The 18,428-nt window shown below is 45.0% G+C and overlaps 2 protein-coding genes and 1 long non-coding RNA gene across 7 annotated transcripts; 2 read left to right on the forward strand and 1 right to left on the reverse strand.

Moving 5' to 3' along the window:
* Positions 1–2,342: 2,342 nt before the first annotated feature.
* Positions 2,343–11,028, forward strand: Cby1 (chibby 1, beta catenin antagonist). 2 transcript variants are annotated; one of them, XM_076855166.1, is made up of 5 exons: positions 2,343–2,453; positions 7,143–7,257; positions 8,989–9,094; positions 9,177–9,295; positions 10,298–11,028. In XM_076855166.1, exons 2-5 carry the CDS (start codon positions 7,180–7,182, stop codon positions 10,376–10,378), a joined length of 384 nt encoding a protein of 127 aa, XP_076711281.1. In that variant the 5' UTR covers positions 2,343–2,453; positions 7,143–7,179; the 3' UTR covers positions 10,379–11,028. The 2 variants fall into 2 exon arrangements, with proteins under 2 accessions (XP_076711281.1, XP_076711283.1); XM_076855168.1 differs by lacking the exon at positions 7,143–7,257.
* LOC143398128 (uncharacterized) lies at positions 8,608–16,540 on the reverse strand. 4 transcript variants are annotated; one of them, XR_013091255.2, is made up of 4 exons: positions 16,055–16,540; positions 14,719–14,788; positions 9,381–9,450; positions 8,608–8,694 (listed from the first exon to the last, which is right to left on the reverse strand). It is a non-coding gene; the product is annotated as an uncharacterized LOC143398128 (long non-coding RNA). The 4 variants fall into 4 exon arrangements; XR_013091254.2 differs by having other exon boundaries at positions 9,381–12,194; XR_013091256.2 differs by lacking the exon at positions 9,381–9,450 and having other exon boundaries at positions 8,609–8,694.
* Tomm22 (translocase of outer mitochondrial membrane 22) lies at positions 16,413–18,403 on the forward strand. The gene is made up of 4 exons (XM_076855165.2): positions 16,413–16,546; positions 16,772–16,890; positions 17,322–17,439; positions 17,659–18,403. The coding sequence occupies exons 1-4, from the start codon at positions 16,427–16,429 to the stop codon at positions 17,731–17,733; spliced, it is 432 nt and encodes a 143-aa protein (XP_076711280.1). The 5' UTR covers positions 16,413–16,426; the 3' UTR covers positions 17,734–18,403.
* Positions 18,404–18,428: the final 25 nt, after the last annotated feature.

Raw genomic sequence — 18,428 nt, forward strand, 5'->3', positions numbered from 1 at the left:
AAGATACATACTCTCTTCCCAGCTTTTTTTGCTTCCTGCTACTTGGGGAGGAGAAGGAGGAACAAATCTAGATTCATTAAGTAGCTACCCTAGGGCCAGCACTGTCAGGGACTCTATCCCCAGGCAGCAGTGCATCCTGGCCACTGAGACATGAATATCCCACTTAAAGTTAACATGTTCTAGCATGTATAAACAATGCTGACCTTGAACCTGTTCACTTTAACTTTTAGTCATTCAATTACTCAATTCTTCCAAAAGCCAGCAGAGTGCTCCTACTGGGGAGAGAATGGTGAAACTAAACCAGACTTGAACCCTATCCTATGGGGGTTATATCTACTGGGGAAGACTTGTAAAAATCAAATGATTACATAATTAATTATAATTTATGAAAAATAATTATGAATTAAAAAGAATTACTACTGTCACTATTGCTTAGAAGGGCACTGCACAGTGCTAGAGGACTTAAATAGTGTTTTGACCTAATCAAGGAAGTCAAGTTGTCAAAAGAAGAACTGGAGTTAATTAGATAAAAGGGAGAGGAAATTGTCATCCAAACATAGGGCAGCAAGTTTGGAAAGGCTACTCATACAGTAGCCTCTAGTCACATGTGACAATTGAGCCCTTAATTTGGTTGGTGTGACTAAAAAGTTAAATTTTAATTTAATTGGCTGGGGATGTGGCTCAAGTGGTAGCGCGCTACCTGGCATGCGTGCGGCCCGGGTTCGATCCTCAGCACCACATACAAACAAAGATGTTGTGTCCGCCAAGAGCTAAAAAAAAAAAAAAAAATTCAAAAAAAATTTTTTTAATTTAATTAATTAATTTTTTTTGGTACCACTGAGTTACATCCCCAGCCCTTTTATTTATTTATTTATTTATTTATTTTTGAGACAGAGTCTCACAAAATTTCCAAGGCTGGCCTGCAACTTGCCATCCTCCTGCCTCAGCCTTCCAAACCATTAAAATTACAGGCATGCACCATCATGCCTAGTTAAATTTTAATTTTAATTAATTTAAATTAAAAAAACTAGCTGGTTACAGTGGCAAACACCTGTAACTCCGGTGGCTTGAAAGGCTGAGACAAGAGGATTGCGAGTTCAAAGCCAGCCTCAGCAAAAGCGAGGCCCTAAGCAACTCAGTGAGACCCTGTCTCTAAATAAAATACAAAAAAGGGCAGGGAGTGTGGCTCAGTGGTTGAGTGTTCCAGGGTTCCATCCCTGGACCAAAAAGAAAACAAAAATAAAGCAGTGTAAAGTTTAAAATATTGATTATATTTGCAGTGAGAATATCATGGACATAAGGGGTTGAAATATTCACATTAATTTTACTTGTTTTTTTTGGGGGGGGTCTTGTTTTGACTTTATAAAATGTAATTACTAAAATTTTAAAATTACATATGTGGCCTGCTATGTTTTTAATGAACAGTTCTGGTCTGAATAGTGTAGATTTTGGTGCCAGGGCATAGAACTCTCCGCTCTGTAATGCAGCGGCATAATTGGAGAAGAACTGCACCTCTGGATCCTGTCTCTAGTTGCATGGATGACCTGGTACATCCACTAAGCAGCCAGTAAATATTCCTTGAATGACCCGAGTTTTTTCATTTACCAAATGGCGCCAATAAATAAATGCTGTTAGGACTCCCGGAGATGAGGAGTTGTCGAATTCTCTGCCCCTTGCTCACTGGGCGACTCCGCAGCGGTCCCTGGGCCTCAGTGCCCTTTACCCGAGGCCGCCCAGGGGAGTCAGGGAGCAGGGAGAGGCTGCCGCAGTGGGGTCATCATGCACCTGTCCATTGTCTTACCTAAAAGCTTCCGCGGAATCCAAGGGACTTGGGGCGGGTTTCCCCGCGGGTCCCTCAAGGAACCCGGCAAAGTTGTGCCTGGCACCAGCACCGCGGCCCTACATCCACCAAGAAGGGGCGCCCTTTGCTTTGTGGCCGTGGGGAGCAGTGGGTGGAAGGGAGTAGGGGAGACGCCCATTTTGCTACTGTGAGTCTCGGCGTTCTCCAGGCAACACCGGGCGCGGTCCTTACTTTCACCTTTTCCACAACAATGGAACCGCCGGGAGCCTCCCGGGAGTCGGTGAGACGCCGTTACCAAGGCGACGCCCGCGGACGACCAGACCAATGTGTTTGTGGGGAGGGTGAGTGCTGTTCTTCCTTGTCGTATGACACAGGCGCCTTACAGCTCCATAAGACATTTCCTTTCTATCATCCACTTGATAAACCAAAGGGAGACCACCAAAAGTTTCCGGTGCCTCGCGTAGGCACGCGTCGGGTTTCCCCCGCGCCGTTGCCCCCTCTTCCCGCTGTGGTAGAGTCCGGCACAGAGATGCGCCTGCGCGCGGCTGAGAGTGGGGCGACCAGCCCCAGCCGCGGCCGCTTGTGACAGGGGCTGGAGAGGGGTCGCCGCGCGAGACTTCTGGTTGGAACCCCGACTTTGGGGAAGCATCAGGTACGTCTCTGAGCCTCGCGGGCAGCGAGGTCTGGTTCGCCCGAGGCGGGCGGGATACGCCGGCCGCCCCTGAGAGGGCGTCGGGCCGGGAGGCGGTGCGCTGGGGCGTCTCCGTCGGGCCCCAGGGTTTCCCAAACGGGGAACCGACCGGGGCGGGGGTTCCTCCCCGTAACTCGGCCTGGAGGTGGTCAGATAAATCGTGCGTCTGAAGGTTTGTTCTCGGCCGTTACTGGAGTCCAACAGCCCTGGCGGCCCGGGTGTCTGCGAGACCAGTACCTGGCTTTAAGTCTTTGGGGGACACGTTTCCCTTTGAGAAGCCGATGAAAGCCGAAAATTTCTCCATTGCCTTCTTATTAGAATTAAAATAAGATAATAGATTTTATGAGCTGTTGGAAACTAAGTTTTGCATTTTGATTAACAGTTAGTAGTATTATCTATAGATGGGAACACACTTGATCCTATTCCAAGGTCATTGTAGGACCAAATGCTACAATGTCTTACAAATAATACACTCTTAACCGTGTGTGATCCAGATTCTGTTATTATTCCTGATTACAAATAAAGAAGCCAGGCCCAAGGGGGATGAATGCGGGGGTCCCGCTGAGGGTTAGCAGCAAGGGGATGTGAGAAGCTAAGCGCCCTTTCTTCACTTCCTTTGTGCTGTGCCCTCTCCCCCCAAGGAGTTTCACTAGAAGGAAGGAAGGCTGCCCTGGGCCAAGGGACAGCTTATATCCCAGGGCTACTCCACTGGCCCAGAATCCCAGAAACTTTCCAGAGTTGTTTATAGATTATCAGAGCTGACTTAAAAGGAAGACCCTTCCTTTCCCTCATCTGTAATACAGTCATCAGGTTGCTTAATGACAGAGACACATTCTGAGAAACGTGTCATTGGGTGGGTGGGGCGGGGTTCATTGTTGTTCAGACATGAGAAAGTGTTGGTTCATGAACCTGTGTGGTATAGCTTAGCATACACCTAGGCTATATGCTAGGTATTGTATTATATACCTAGCATATAGATGGCATATTTACTTTACAGCCTATTACGCCTAGGGCCATAATGAACAAAATAGGGCATTAAATCAAGCAGAAGAGAAAATGATGCAGTCAAGAGACAGGGAAATGAAATGTCTGAGGCTACTATTGGCATAACATGGCATGCTGTTTTACACTATATTTTATAAATAGAAGCACTGTACTCTAATGATAAAATTATAGCAAATACACAAACCAGTAGCATAGTTGTTTATTATTATATGCCATACGTAAATGTATGTGCTGTACTGTTATACAACTGGCCATGATGTCATTAAGTCGTAGGGATTTTTCATTTCCATTGTATTATGGGACCAATGTTGTATATGTGGTGCATTGTTGACTGAAACATTGTTATGTTGTGCATGACTGTATGGTTGACAGATAATAGGTTAAAGGTTTTGAGAATGAGTGAGGTGCCTTAGTTAAAACCTGAGAAATTAAGCAACATGTTGTGGTTTACCAATCAACTGAGGAGCACAGTTAGGCCTGTAGCTGGTTCTCTTGCACTCAGATGTAGTGCCCTTAGCTTAACTGAGGGGTTTGGCAAGAACAACCTGGCTTGCTTTTCCTTCTTTAAATGTCTCCAGCTGGGCATAGACCATTAATTCCCATTTAATGAACTATAATTCCAAATATAAAAAGTAAAAGAATAAAATCTTAGAAGTTTAAAAATTATCATAAAAAATAACAAAAAAGAAAAAGCAAGACAAAGTTTTTTAAAAAAATTTTTATTTATGGATGGACACAATATCTTTATTTTGTTTACTTATTTTTTGTGTGGTGCTGAGGATCAAACCCAGTGCGTCACATGTGTGAGGCAAGTGTTCAGCCACTGAGCCACAATCCCAGCTGAAGACATAGTTTATCTTGACCTTAGGATAACAAAAATTTCTTAAACTGAATAAAAAATTTATTATCATTGAATAATAATTAAAATTAAGAACATTTTTAATAAAAAGAAATCAATAAGAAAGCAAAAAGGCAAGTCACAAATTGAGAAAAGATATTTTCAGTACTATACGGATATATAACAAAGGACCAGTATGTAGCATATATAAAGCACCTTTGTAACTCAACATGAAGATGACAGACAACCCAATAGAAAGATTGCAGAAGATTCTAACAGGCATATCACAAGAGTGTATCCATATGTCCAAAAAAAGATACTCAACTTAATTATTGTGGAAAAGCAATTTAAACAATGCAGCATCCCTCCATATTTCGCAAAATGGTTAAAATGAAAGACAGAAAATGTTCATAAGGGTCCCTCATAACACTGCAGTTAGGAGTATAGATTGGTACAGTAACTTTGGAAAACTATTTGGCGGTACCTATTAAAACTAAAGATATATGACTAGGGTTGCTGCTCAGTCATGCATGCACTTGCCTAGCATGCATGAGACCCTGAGTTTGATCCCCAGCACTGAAAAACAACAAAACCCCCACAAACAAAACCCTAAAGATATAGCAGGGTGTGATGGCATACATCTGTAATTCCATCTACTCAGGAGGTTGAGGCAGAAGATCACAAGTTCAAGACCAGCCTAGGAAACTTAGTGAGACCTTGTCTCAAAATAGAATTTAAAAAGGATTGGGGGTGGGGCTGGGGTTATAGCTCAGTGGTAGAGTGCTGGCCTAGGATTCATGAGGCCCTGGATTCAATACCCAGTACCACCAAAAAAAAAAAAAAAAAAAAAGACTGTGGATGTAGCTCAGTGCACAGGGCTCTGGGTTCAATCCCCAATATTTATATTCAACAATATTACCCCGAAGTAAAGAAACAGAAAAGTGTTCATAGGTGTATGGAGGTACATGTCCAAGTGAGTTCTTTTTTAAAAAAATATTTTTCTTAGTTGTAGATGGACACAATACCTTTATTTATTTTTATGAGGATCTACCCCAGTGCCTTACACATGCTAAGCAAGCGCCCTACCACTGAGCCACAACCCCAGCTCCCCAAGTGTGTTCTTAGCAGCACTATTTTTGATAGCCAAATAATGGGAAATGTCCACCATCTATAAAATGGACAAATAACTTTTGATATGCTCTTGCAGTAGAATATATACACCCATGCAAGTGAACAAACTAACACATACAACAACGTGGATAAATCTCATAAACATGATGTTGAGTGTAAGAAGCCAGGTGCTGCTGGGCATGGTGGGACACCCCTGTCTCAGCAGCTCAGGAGGCTGAGGCACGAGGATTGCAGGTTAGAAGCCAGTTTCAGCAACTTAGTAAGGGTGTAAACAACCTAATGAGACCATGTCTCAAAATAAAATATAAAAAGGGCTGGGAATGTGTCCTGGTGGTTAAGCACCCTTGGGTTCAGTCCTTGGTACAAAAAAGAAAAAAGACACCCCCCCCCCCAAAAAAAAGCCAGGTGCAAAAGGAAACTTTCTATAGCAGTTTGTGGATATGAAGTTGATGGATGTGTCCTGGGTGCTGAAAGCTGTGTACCCTGATCTGCAAGATGGTCATGTGTGTGTAGTAAAAACTCATGAAACTTTACACTATGATTTTAGACCTATCTATATGTTATACTTAAATAAAAAATTTACCTCTGCTCTCTTCCTTCCCCAAACTTGGGTGACAGTAAATCTACTTCACTGGGCCTGTGTGAATTGTTCTAAGTAGGTCAAAGGCTTCTGAAAGCTGATTTATGGTGGGTGGCAACGTCAGCTCTGCCTGTTGTTTTCCTCTTTCCTTCATCCTCACCTTATATAGGGCACATGGACCTTTTGCCATGTGGACCAAGTGGCTCTCTTATCATCCTGGGGGTGAAATATAAGTATAACCTTGTTTCTTCAAAATGGAGCATATTTTTACTCCCAGAGTAGTTCTTAACAGTGACCAGAACAGCAGAGATGGCATTCTTTGCTCTTAACTGTGAAGTTGGTGTTTTAGTCAGCTTTTTCACTGTGATGAGTAAAGGACCCGACCAGAACAATTGTAGAGGAATAACAATTTATTTGGGGGCCAACAGTTTTAGTGGTCTCCATCCATAGATAGTAGCTTCATTCCTTGGGGCTCAAGGTGAAGCAGAACATCATGGCAGAAGAGTGTGGCAGAGGAACACGGCTCACACAAATATCAGAAAGCACAGAGCGTGGTCTCCACTTGTCAGATACAGATATATACCCCAAAGCCATGATGCCAATGCCCCACCTCCTCCAGCCATACCCCACCCGTTTTCAGTTACCATCGAGTTAATCCCATCAGGTGATTAATCCACTGACTGAGTCAAGGTTCTCACAACCTAATCATTTCTCTGAACCTTCTTGCGTCGTCTCACCCATGAGCTTTTGGGGAACACCTCCCATCCAAGCCATAATAGTTGGTGATGTCAACTTGTGATGGACCTGCCTGTGGTTAATGTAACTGTAGAGCCACTTACACTACTCACTCCCACTCAAACCTTAGCTTTCTAAACATCAGCTGTCAATTGGGGCAGATAAGCAGCTTGTCAAATGGAGGTTGTAAGTTAAATATTTCTTGCAGAGATCTTAGCATACTGCTTGGCACATAGAGAACATTCAACACATGGGAACTGTTACCAGGCTGTTAGTAGCTGTGGGAGAAAATATGTTTTTATGATATGAGAGCAGTGGCACAAGATCACTGATCCAACTATCTGACTTTTTCTGACCCTAGGAGAAGGGAGAGTAGGCTTTCCTTTATCAGGCCAGAGATGCCTCTCTTTGGGAATATATTCAGTCCAAAGAAGACACCTCCTCGGAAATCTGCTTCCCTCTCCAACCTACGTTCCGTGAGTGTGGGGACTGGGGTCAGCCTGGTGTGCAGTGTAACTGGAGTGCGCAGTGTGGTCTCCAAGTGGAGAGTATGGACCTCCAGAGGAGGCATCATCATTGGAAGGCATCCTTTTGATTCATATTATTGCTATTGCCAAAACCATTTTTGTACTCCTGTTTGGGAATTATTGTCATAGTTTATTCAAGAACCTAAAAAGAGCCAGGTATGGTGGTGCATGCCTGTAGACCCAGCAGCTTGGGAGACTGAGGCAGGAGGATTGCAAGTTCAAAGCCAGCCTCAGCAACTTAGCAAGGGCCTAAGCAACTCAGTGAGACCCTGTCTCTAAATAAAATATGGAAAAAAAAAAAAAAAAGGGGGCTGGGGATGTGACTCAGTGGTTAAGTGCCCTTGGTAAAAAAAAAAAAAAAAAAAAAAAATAGAACCAACTCTAGAGAAGACAATCGCATTATGACATGCTTCAAACAATACTATTCAATTTGGCTTCTACTTTATTCCCAAGGCTCAGCTAGAATCAGTCATGTTTAAGAATCAAATTTAATCTCAAGGAAATCATCATATTTAATCTCAAGGATGATGATTTCCTTAGTGATGGTCAAAATGAGATTTCCTAAAATATCTGTGAACATATCAATAACAGTGTCATTGAAATAAATGATACCTTTCTGAAGTAACATACTACCCATTTGAATGTATAAGCTGAGTTTAAAAAGAATTATATAACAGGAAGTCAGAACATGTGGAAATCTACTTCCATTCCCAACTGTCTCTATTCTGTCCTCAGCACATAAATACACATAGATCCCACGCATACAGTCATTGTCATCTCTCCTGAAGTCTTCTGGTATCCACGACCAGGTACTGGGTTCATCCCCACCAAAATTCTGTCTGCCATGACTGATGTAACACACCAGGAATGATGTATTCTAGTTTCTCTGACCTTTTCCTACAGAACTGATTGTGCAGGGTAGCTTGTCCTTCCCAGGTCAGTAGGGTAGGGCAGCAAGGCTGTTAAGGCTGAGGCTTCGCCCAGCTTTTGGGTCTTTGAATCCATTGCCTCCTTGCCCCAATTAAAATCAGACTAGGGGACAGCCCCCTGTGACCAGGGCTAGGCATTCTGGGATCTGTTCCTGATGCCTACAAGCCATGAGCTTCCCAATCCTCTTTGTCAAAGATGCAGTGCACCTGGGACATCCCACATTCTGGCCACATGGTAAAAGCAGCAGCCTACTTACATATTAATTGAGTTTTATAATTTTATGCTTTTTCTGTGATGTATGTAGCTCCATATTAAGCAAATGATAATTTATAATACATTTTGAAAAGAATATTTTATTAAAAATTTACAGTGGAATTCATTTCTGTAGCTGCGGACATAGCTCAGTGGTAGAGCGCTTCCCTGATATGTGCAAGACCCTGAGGTCAACCTGCAGCCCTGCAGGAGAAAAAAAAGAGTATATTCCTTAAGTGTAAAATAATTTAATTTACAAATTTCAGCATATGTAGCTTTTGGGGGAAATGTTTCATGTTTAAAACAGGACATTTCTCTTTTATATAGTTAAATTTTTTGTTATACATCATTTGATTTTTGGGCCCTTAAAAAATTATTAAAGGTGGCAGGTAATGATTAGAGGATAGAAACAGATTGTTGGTCTGGAATTAGTGGAAGAACTGGGACTTGGGTGCTGTTTTGCGGCTTCCTGAAGCCCATGTGTGGCCTCACCCACAGTTGGATCGTTCAACCCGGGAGGTGGAGCTGGGCCTCGACTATGGAACCCCCACTATGAACCTGACGGGGCAAAGCCTGAAGTTTGAAAATGGCCATTGGATAACAGGTAGGCTGTGTTTCCTGACATTTTTTTCAAACAAGATTGTAGAAGGAAACCTCCCTTTTAACTGCAGGTTCTGTCCTGTCAGAGACAGGGATCAGTGCGGGTGTGGACCGGAGGGAGGCTCAGCGCCTCCGCAGGCGGAACCAGCAGTTGGAGGAAGAGAACAATCTCTTGCGGCTGAAAGTGGACATCCTCCTGGACATGGTGAGGAAGGTGACGGGGAAGGGATGCCTAGGTTTTCCTTTCAGGGAGGTCCCACCCTCATCGTTGCATCCAGTCTATATCTCACCGTGCCTGTGAGCCCAGGTACATTGCTTGCATCCAAACACACAAATGAGACACAGTCCTACCTTCAAGGTCTGTAACAGGGATAGACAGTACACACAATTACACTGCTTTGTGGAATGGGTGACATAGTCTGTGTGGTCTGATGTTGTCAGCACATGAGAGGAAGTATTCTGTCAAGTCAGGAAAGCTCCATGGAGGAAGGGATATTTGAGCTTAATGCTGAAGGGTGATGGTAGGAATGCAGGTTGGGATGAGGGCATGCCAGGAAGAGAGACCAGTCTGCCCATGGCTTGGAGGGTGTCCTATACCAAGTGGCATTAATCAGCACCCAAAACAGACCTGCTGAGGATCACACACTGCCTTAGCATTGGTTTCCTGTGACTATTAAAACCCACTGACTACTGGATTTGGTGGCACATGCCCATAATCCTAGCAGCTGGGGAGGCTGAGGCAAGAGGATGGCACATTCAAAGCCAGCCTCAGCAAAAATGAGGTGCTAAGCAACTCAATGCAACCCTGTTTCAAATACAAAGTAGGGGGCTGGGTTTGGCTCAGTGGTAGAGCACCTGCCTAGCATATGTGAGGCACTAGGTTCAATTCTCAGCACCACATATGAATAAAGATCCAACAACAACAACAAAAAAATTACAAACTAGGGCTGGGGATGTGGCTCAGTGGTTGAGTGCCCCGAGTTCAATCCCCTGTACCCACCACCACCCAAAAAAAGTGGATTGTGAATATTCTTCTTGTGGGTCCTGGGTCATTGGGATTATATCTGCCCAGTTGCCAAGGGCTTCCCATCACAGAGGCCAGCAGTGTTAGAGGAATGCCAGGAAGCCCTTCCTCAGTGCAGATGGCCTTTCAGACCCCAAAGGTGGTCCAGAAACTTGTTTGTAACTGCTGCTGCTTGACTTCCAGCTCTCTGAGACCACTGCTGAATCCCACTTAATGGAGAAAGAATTGGATGAACTGAAGAGCATCAGCCGAAGGAGGAAATGAAGACACAAAGACATGTGTCAGGAGACCGGGGAGAATCCCACTGACCAGGGGAGAGGGTGTGGCTGAGTAGTTTTTTTAAGCCAAACCAGTGGGTTTGGTCCTGGATGAGAGCATGAGCAGGTACTGGCACTCCTGGGCTGGCAGAAGGAAGGTGGTGCATGGAGGAAGCCAAGAGGCCAGGCCAGGGCAGATGCTGGGAAGGCCCACCAGGCATACTGCCTAGGGATGCCACACCACAAGCAGACCCGGGGAGCTCTGAGGGCAGGACAAGCCTTTGGGTGCCCTCCACACGTGAGCGTTCAGCTACGTGGATCCCAGTCATCTGTTGGACAGACACTTTGGGAAGCAGCAGCTAGATTTCAACATCTCATCCCCTTATACTCACCAGTTCCAAACAGCCTGATATCTAGGGGCCTGGGATGAGCAGCTCACTTGGTTCTCTGGCCTGCAGGCCACCTGCCTTCAAAGAATGCTCATCCCCCAACCCGTGGTCTCCTCTGGCTTCAGCTTCCCAGCATCAAGTGCTAGTCCTCAACGCAACACTATTTTTTGTGCTACCTTCCTGTCTACTTCTTTTTATTAAATGGTGTTAAATAATGTCTCTGTAGCCAAAATGACTGAAAAAAGCAGCCTCTGTTCCTCAATAAGTACATGAGCCTGGAGTCTAATTTTGTTCCACTGAAAGACGAAATTTTCATCTTTTATGTGGGGAAACGGCAGCATTCCAGCTTTCCTAGGCCCGGGTGGAGGCTAACCTGGAGAAATGGTCCCTCTCTGCTCAAACTGCCCTCTTGGCCATTTTGCCTTGGAGAAATGGGACTGGCTGGGACAAGGCAGGGACTGGTGGTTAACACCAGAATTGGTGTGTCGGCCTAAGCTGGACTTGTGGAGGGGAATCAGCTCCTGAAGTGAAGCAGTCGGCAACAGGAGGGGGTGCGGAGCAGGGGCTTACACCTGGGGCTGAGGTCGGCAGATCCGGACCGTCACACTCCTGGCCCTGGGTTCAGCACACTGTCTCATCTCCCCTCAGCCTGTGAAGCAAGGACTGCTGGCACGCTCTGGCCAGCAGAGTGTGGTGGGTGGACAGAAGAGGATGGTTTCTAGCTCTAGCCTGACCTCACTTCCTGATACAGGAGAGAAAGTTTATTAGAGATGGATCCACACACACACAGGGTGTATTTTCAAGTATAGATTATAGGAGGAATTGAGATTGTGTGGGTCCAGGCCTAGATCTTGGGCAGCCTTTCAATGAGCACCCTCTATCACAGACATCTTTTTCTCATTCTTGTGACCATTCATTATTCAAATTTATCAGGTGGAGGGGAATTATTTATTGGTGCATTACAGGACTTGTTTTTACATATTTGGACCTGCACACAATAAAACAATATGGTTTTGCTAATATCGCTGCCCAGCACATCTCCTTATTTTCTAGATAAAGAAACCAGCCTAGCAAAGTGACACAGCTAGAAGGGATGGAGCAGAACTGAAAGTTATGGAATCCTGGGGCCTACTTGGTCATCATGGTGCTGTGGGTCCTTCTAGCAGCATCACCTGCAGCACCTTAGGGGCTAATCCAGGGACCCCAGAACTCCCTGTGGTATGTGGGGCAGAGAAGGCCTTAGGTTGAGTGAGGAATGCTGTGATCCAACTGGTATCTCTCTAGCTGTTGTGTGCTAAGAGCATGCTGAAGGGGGCCAGGTTGGAACCAGCAAGGTGGCCATAGAGGAGGTGACACAGTCAGATTCTAGATAGGACTTGCAGTGAAGCCGAGTGTTTGCTGATGGGAGTTAAGAGTGTGATGTCAAGGATGATCCTGTTAAAAAAAAACAAAACAAAAAAAAAAACAAACCACCCACATCTCATCACCCAGAACTGTTTCCTTCAGGAATTTTTTTTTCCCCCTTTGAGACAGTATATTTGTCCAAGATCTTACCTTTTTAGTCAGGTCCTTCAGGTTCTGGCTAAAATTCTTCCCCTTTAGAGCCTTTCTTAACCAAATCTAGCAGTTATGGGGAACCCAAGTAAAACAGTGCTAGCTCCTTGACACTGCCACTTTAATTACTGTAACAATTTTGTGAATTTTTGTGTGAACTGAATTAGGGAAGGACTGTCATTGAAGAGCTAAAATAGAAAGTTCTGTGGTCATGAGCAGTGAGTGCAGTATTAGAGGCAATAATTAGAGGAAATCTTACAGTGTGAATCCTAGCAAGACAGTCCATATGCATGATTATGGAGATACAAGCTAATGTGCTTTTTCTTCTTTTTGATACTGGGGATTGAACCCAGGGCCTCATGCATGCTAGACAAGCACACTACCATTGAGGTACATCCCAGCCTAACATGCGTATTTATGAGAGGGGCGTACAACTTTTATAAAAATTTCAAAAGGGCCTAGCACCATGGCACACACCTATAATTCCAGTGGCTGGGGAGACTGAGGCTGGAGGATCACAAGTTCAAAGCCAGCCTCAACAAAAACTGAGGCACTAAGCAACTCGGTGAGACCCTGTCTCTAAATAAAATACAAAATAGGGGGCTGGGGATATGGCTCAAGCAGTAGCGCGCTCGCCTGGCATGTGTGCGGCCTGGGTTCGATCCTCAGCACCACATACAAAGATGTTGTGTCCACCGAAAACTAAAATAAATATTAAAAATTCTCTCTCTTAAAAAAAAAAAAAGAAAAAAAAATACAAAAAAAAAGGGCTGGGGATGTGGCTCAGTGGTCCAGTGCCCCTGAGTTCAATCCCCAGTGCCCCCCAAAAAAATAATAAAAATTTTTCAAAAGGACTGTAAACCCACCCCTTACCCTTATTAAGAACTATCATATCACCAGTTTCAAATTTCAGCAGGACAGAAACAGGAAAGGTATAAACCATGGGCTTGAGGGTTGGGGGACAGAAGAGTCAGGGAACCCAGGGATCTAGGACACCCCACCACAGCCGCATTCCCTTGGCTCCAGCATGGGGCATCACCCATTGCTTGCAAGCACCCTTACTGTTCCTTTGTCCATTGACGTGACCTCTAACTGGCAACAATCTCACCTAATGTGGCATCTGCTGCTGAGCATTTCTCCTGGGAATCTTCAGCAATGTCACATTCCCCGTGTCCTCCCCATGCCAGCCTTTCACTATTCCTTCCACGGTGCTCTGTCCTCTGTATTATGCTGCTTTCTCTCACTTCATGCATCATCTCATTTCCGCCCAGAGGGCTAAGCACTGAGCTGCATGATTCCCAATGTCTTCTTATGCCTTGGCAATTGTATAACTGAAAGAGCTCTTTTGAACTTAAAACTACTTATTTGGAAAGACTCTTGTCTCAAAATAAAAAGAGATGGGGAATGTAATTCAGTGGTAGAGCACAGCTAGGTCCAATCTCTAGTACCACCTAAAAAAAATCATGTATTGTGGGCTGGGGTTGTGGCTCAGCAGTAGAGCGCTAGCCTAGCACACGTGAGGCACTGGTTGGATCCTCAGCACCACATAAAAATAAAATAGTTTATTGTGTCCACTTACAACTAAAAAACAAATATTTTTAAAAATCATGTACTGCTTTTGTAAATATCAACAAAATTGACTGGTTTTCCTGAAACTTCTTCACATTAGCTTTGTGAATGACTTTGTAATTGAAATCATCCATGTTCTGTGCCTTTCACACAAGACTGCCTGCTTTACCTTCAACAGTGTTGATCTAGCATTTTCTCTTTTTTTTCCTTGAAATACTGGGGATCAAACCCACAGCCTCATGCATGCTGAGCTACTCCTAGCGCTAGTATTTCTTAAAAGAACCCATAAAAGAGTTTAAAAACCACTGGCACCAAGCTATTAAGCTGCCCTCAAAATTATATAGCTAGTCTACTTAAAAAAAAAAAAATTAACACACATACCAGAGCATAATTCTTAAGTGTACAGCTTAATGAATTACCCAAAATGAACATACCAATGTACCAATCACCCAGTTCAAGAAACGGAAACTTCCCAACTGCCAGAAGCTACACTCCTGCCTTTCCCAAATATTATCCTCTCAACAGGAATCAATATTCTGACTTCTCACCAGTGTGAAACGAATACCTTATAGTCAGCACATATCTGTAATCCTAGTGGCTTAGGTGTTTCTCGAGGCAGGAGGATCACAAGTTCAAAGACAGCCTCAGCATTTTAGCAGGGCCCTAAGCAACTTAGAGAGACCCTGTTGCTAAACAAAATATAAAGGGCTGGGAATGTGGCTCGATGGTTAAGCCCCTCTGGGTTCAATCCTGGTACCAAAAAAGAAAAGAAAAACCATACTCAGAAATACCCTTCCTGGGGCTGGGGATGTGGCTCAAGCGGTAGCGCGCTCACCTGGTGTGCGTTCGGCCCGGGTTCGATCCTCAGCACCACATACAAACAAAGATGTTGTGTCTGCCGAAAACTAAAAAATAAATATTAAAAAATTCTCTCTCTCTCTCTCTCTCTCCCCCCCACTCTCTCTTTAAAAAAAAAAAAAAAAAAGAAATACCCTTCCAAGGATGAAAAGCCTGAGGACTGTATCAGGACATATTGCCAGCCTCCAAGCCCCACCAAAGTATGTAAGCATACAACAAAGACTCATTACTACATTTTCATGGGTCAGATAAGGATCTGGGCTATCCAAACTTCAGAGTCTGTGATTTAGGTCAGTTGGCTAAATATATATAAATAATCCTTGTATTAATAATTTGTGGGAGCACATTATAAAAGGAAGCATTCTTCATGGTAGAGGCAAAAAATTAAAATATGGCATGCCTGTAATCCCTGTGCTTAGGAAGCTGAGGCAGGACAATAAATTCAAGGCCAGTTTCAGCAACTAAGTCAGGCTCTAAGCAACTTAGTTAGACCTTGTAGTTCAGTGGTAAAGCGGCTCTGGGTTCCATCCCTAGTATCCACCCCCGCCCCACTCCCACACACACAGAAAAAGAAAACATGGATAATATTTAATGCTAGGGAAGGTGTGGGAAATAGGACACTTCCGTTTACTTTTTGGTTTTGTACCAGGGATTGAATCCAGGGGTGCTTAACCACCGATCCACATCCCCAGCCCTTTTTAATTTTTTGTTTTGTTTTGAGACAAGTCTCGCTAAACTGCTTAGAGCCTAGCTAAAGTGCTAAGGCTGGCTTTGAACTTTCTTACCTCCTGCCTCAGCCTCTGAGCTGGAGCCTCTGGGATTACAGGCTTGAGCCCCACCAGCCTCTCCTGTTACTGTTTTGAAAGTATACGATATAGTTCTTTGGAGGGTAGTTACTAATACTGAGTAAAACTTCAATATATATACGCTCTGGCCAGCAAGCCCAATTCTAGAAACCCATCCTTTAGAAATCTTTGCAGCACCCCACTACTGCAATCTGCACCTTCTCCCGCCTTCTTTTTTTAAAATTTTCTTTGCAGTGTTCGAGGTTGAGTTCAGGGCCTCATCTATGCTACGGATGCACTCTAATAAGTACGCTAACACTGCCCCAACCCTGAGTTCTTCCGTTTTTAAAATTGAGATAACAGCGCCTACCTCAACGGGTGGCGAAGATTTTAGAGTACGCATGCGCGCGCAGGACCTAGCCTACCTTCCCTCTTACCTTTGTTTGGTACCTTGAAACGGTTTAATAGATGGTTTCCCCAAAGACCAACAAACCTCCAAGTCGCTTATTCCTATCAAAAAAAGCATACCCCCAAGGAAAATGAAACCGGGCTGGTGTTTCTCGAAGTGTGATCCTAGGGAGGCTTGCTAAACTGGGTCCACTCGCAGGTTTCTGGGTCCACTCCCAATCTCTGCGCAAAATTACTGCGGAAGTACCCGGAGCTGCTTTTCTAAAGTTTCCGAGCGTTTTTTTCGGCCCTCTGAAGTCAGAACCCCCAGGAGAAGGCAAGAGACGCTTTGGGAACGCCGCCGCGGCAATACCCGGAGCCGAGTCAGAAAAACGGCCGGCCAGGCCGTGCCGCTCTCTCCAGACCCCATGCTGCTCGTTCCCGGAAGGGCGGCTCTGTCCATCCCGGGGCCCAGCTCGACTGCTCCCTTCCGCTTCCGGTGTCCCCTACACCATGGCTGCCGCCGCCGCTGCTGCTGCCGGCGCTGGGGAGCCGCTGTCCCCCGATGAATTGCTCCCGAAAGGCGACGCGGAGAAAACTGAGGAAGAGTTGGAAGAGGACGATGACGACGAGGTACTAGGGCCCTGCGGGGTGCGGGGCAAGGAACGGGCCCTCCCCGGGGTGTGGGATCCGCGTGCTGCCGGATCCCCCTGAAGGCGGCTTCTCGGGAGGCGGGGTTAGGGGCCCTGCTGGGCCGGGAATGCTCCAGCTCTGCCGGCCTCCGCGTCTTCCCACGTCGCAGCGGGCCGCAGGTGCATGTCCTTGCTTCGGCCAAAACCCGCACCTCCTTCACCACAGCTAGATGAGACCCTGTCTGAGAGACTCTGGGGTCTGACGGAGATGTTCCCGGAGAGGGTCCGGTCCGCGGCCGGAGCCACTTTTGATCTCTCCCTCTTCGTGGCTCAAAAAATGTACAGGTAAGGAACGAGAGGGCAAAGACATTGGGGGGTGTGCATGGGATGTCTGAACCTATGAGAAAAGAGAATGCCGACTTCGGAAGCAGCAGATCTGGGTTCCAGTGACCTTGGACTACTTGTACCCTAACCTTTCTGAGTTCTAATTTTCTCTTCTGTAACAAGGCGGGATTCTTACTTGACAAGGTTGTTAGTTTATCTGAGATGATTGATGTTTAAGTAGCTTTATAAGAACTCAGAAGATTGTTCAGCAGCTATAACTAACTCCCAGAAAAATCTCCTCCTGCCCCTGGTAGGAGGAGTATGATGCAAGGAGTGGGCAGAATACACATTAAAAGCACTGGAGTATGTAGTGAAAGAGGTTTGGTTACTGCTTTGTTCTTAATCTATTGCCTATTTGCATCTCTCTCTGCTTGCCCACCCTCTCTCTGCAGGTTTTCCAGGGCAGCCTTGTGGATTGGGACCACTTCCTTTATGATACTGGTTCTTCCTGTTGTCTTTGAGACTGAGAAGTTACAAATGGAGCAACAGCAGCAACTGCAACAGCGGCAGGTGAACCCAAACTCTTGACTTTTTGCCAGGGGAGAGACACTAGTTATTTATTTTTTCACCACCAGCAGATTGGCAGTTACTGTGTGGGTGGGGATTGGGATTAGGCCCAGGCCCTTTTAGATGCCTGTGCTCAGCATTGTTTTTGTCTGCCTCATCAGGTATCATGAAAATGACATCTAGGCCTGTACAATGCCTTACATCTCTCCTTTTCTTTTCCAGATACTTCTAGGGCCTAACACAGGGCTGTCAGGAGGAATGCCAGGGGCTCTGCCTTCACTTCCTGGAAAGATCTAGATTGTTACTGCTATATTTGAGCTGTCTCAATGGGAGAAATTTGAAATTCAATTATGTTTGAACTGCTGATTATTTGGGGGGGGATTTTTTTTTTTTAACTGTGGCACACTGATCCAAACCTGGTGGGAAGAATTCTCCCATCATTGTCTCACAGAGACTCCCAACTTTCGTACCCTCCACGCTGTCCTCAATGTTTCTTCTGTCCTCGCTCTGATACCAGAATGCAGCTATGCAGACGGTTATTCCAGCTCTGGCCACCTTACCCCTTCTAGTACATTGCTCCTAACTGGAAGATCTCCTCACTATCTATCTCATTATGGGGTAGAAATGATGCCCCACAATGGGAGGGAAGGATCCCTGACCATTAATGACTTTTGTTTCTTTCTTTCTTTTTTTTTTTTTTTTTTAAAAGGAGATGTTGGGAAGGAACATGCACATACTAATATTAAAACTGACAAAGTGCACTGTGGCTGTTTTGTAAAGCACCAGGAAGCCCCATGTATACTGAAGGGAGGCTGTTTATAGCTTCAGCCACAAAATGGGGACAGTGAGTATGGAGGACAGAGCAGAGGCTCGTTTCCTCTGCACATTTTGGCTATTAGACCTGTGTGTAAAAAAAAGTCAGTGCTCACTTTTTGTATTTAAATATTAAAAATGATTCCAACTCAAAGTGTCATCCATGTGTCTGTAATAAG

This window comes from Callospermophilus lateralis, chromosome 4 (genome assembly GCF_048772815.1).
Source record: "Callospermophilus lateralis isolate mCalLat2 chromosome 4, mCalLat2.hap1, whole genome shotgun sequence".
In the NCBI taxonomy this organism is placed as follows: domain Eukaryota; kingdom Metazoa; phylum Chordata; class Mammalia; order Rodentia; family Sciuridae; genus Callospermophilus; species Callospermophilus lateralis.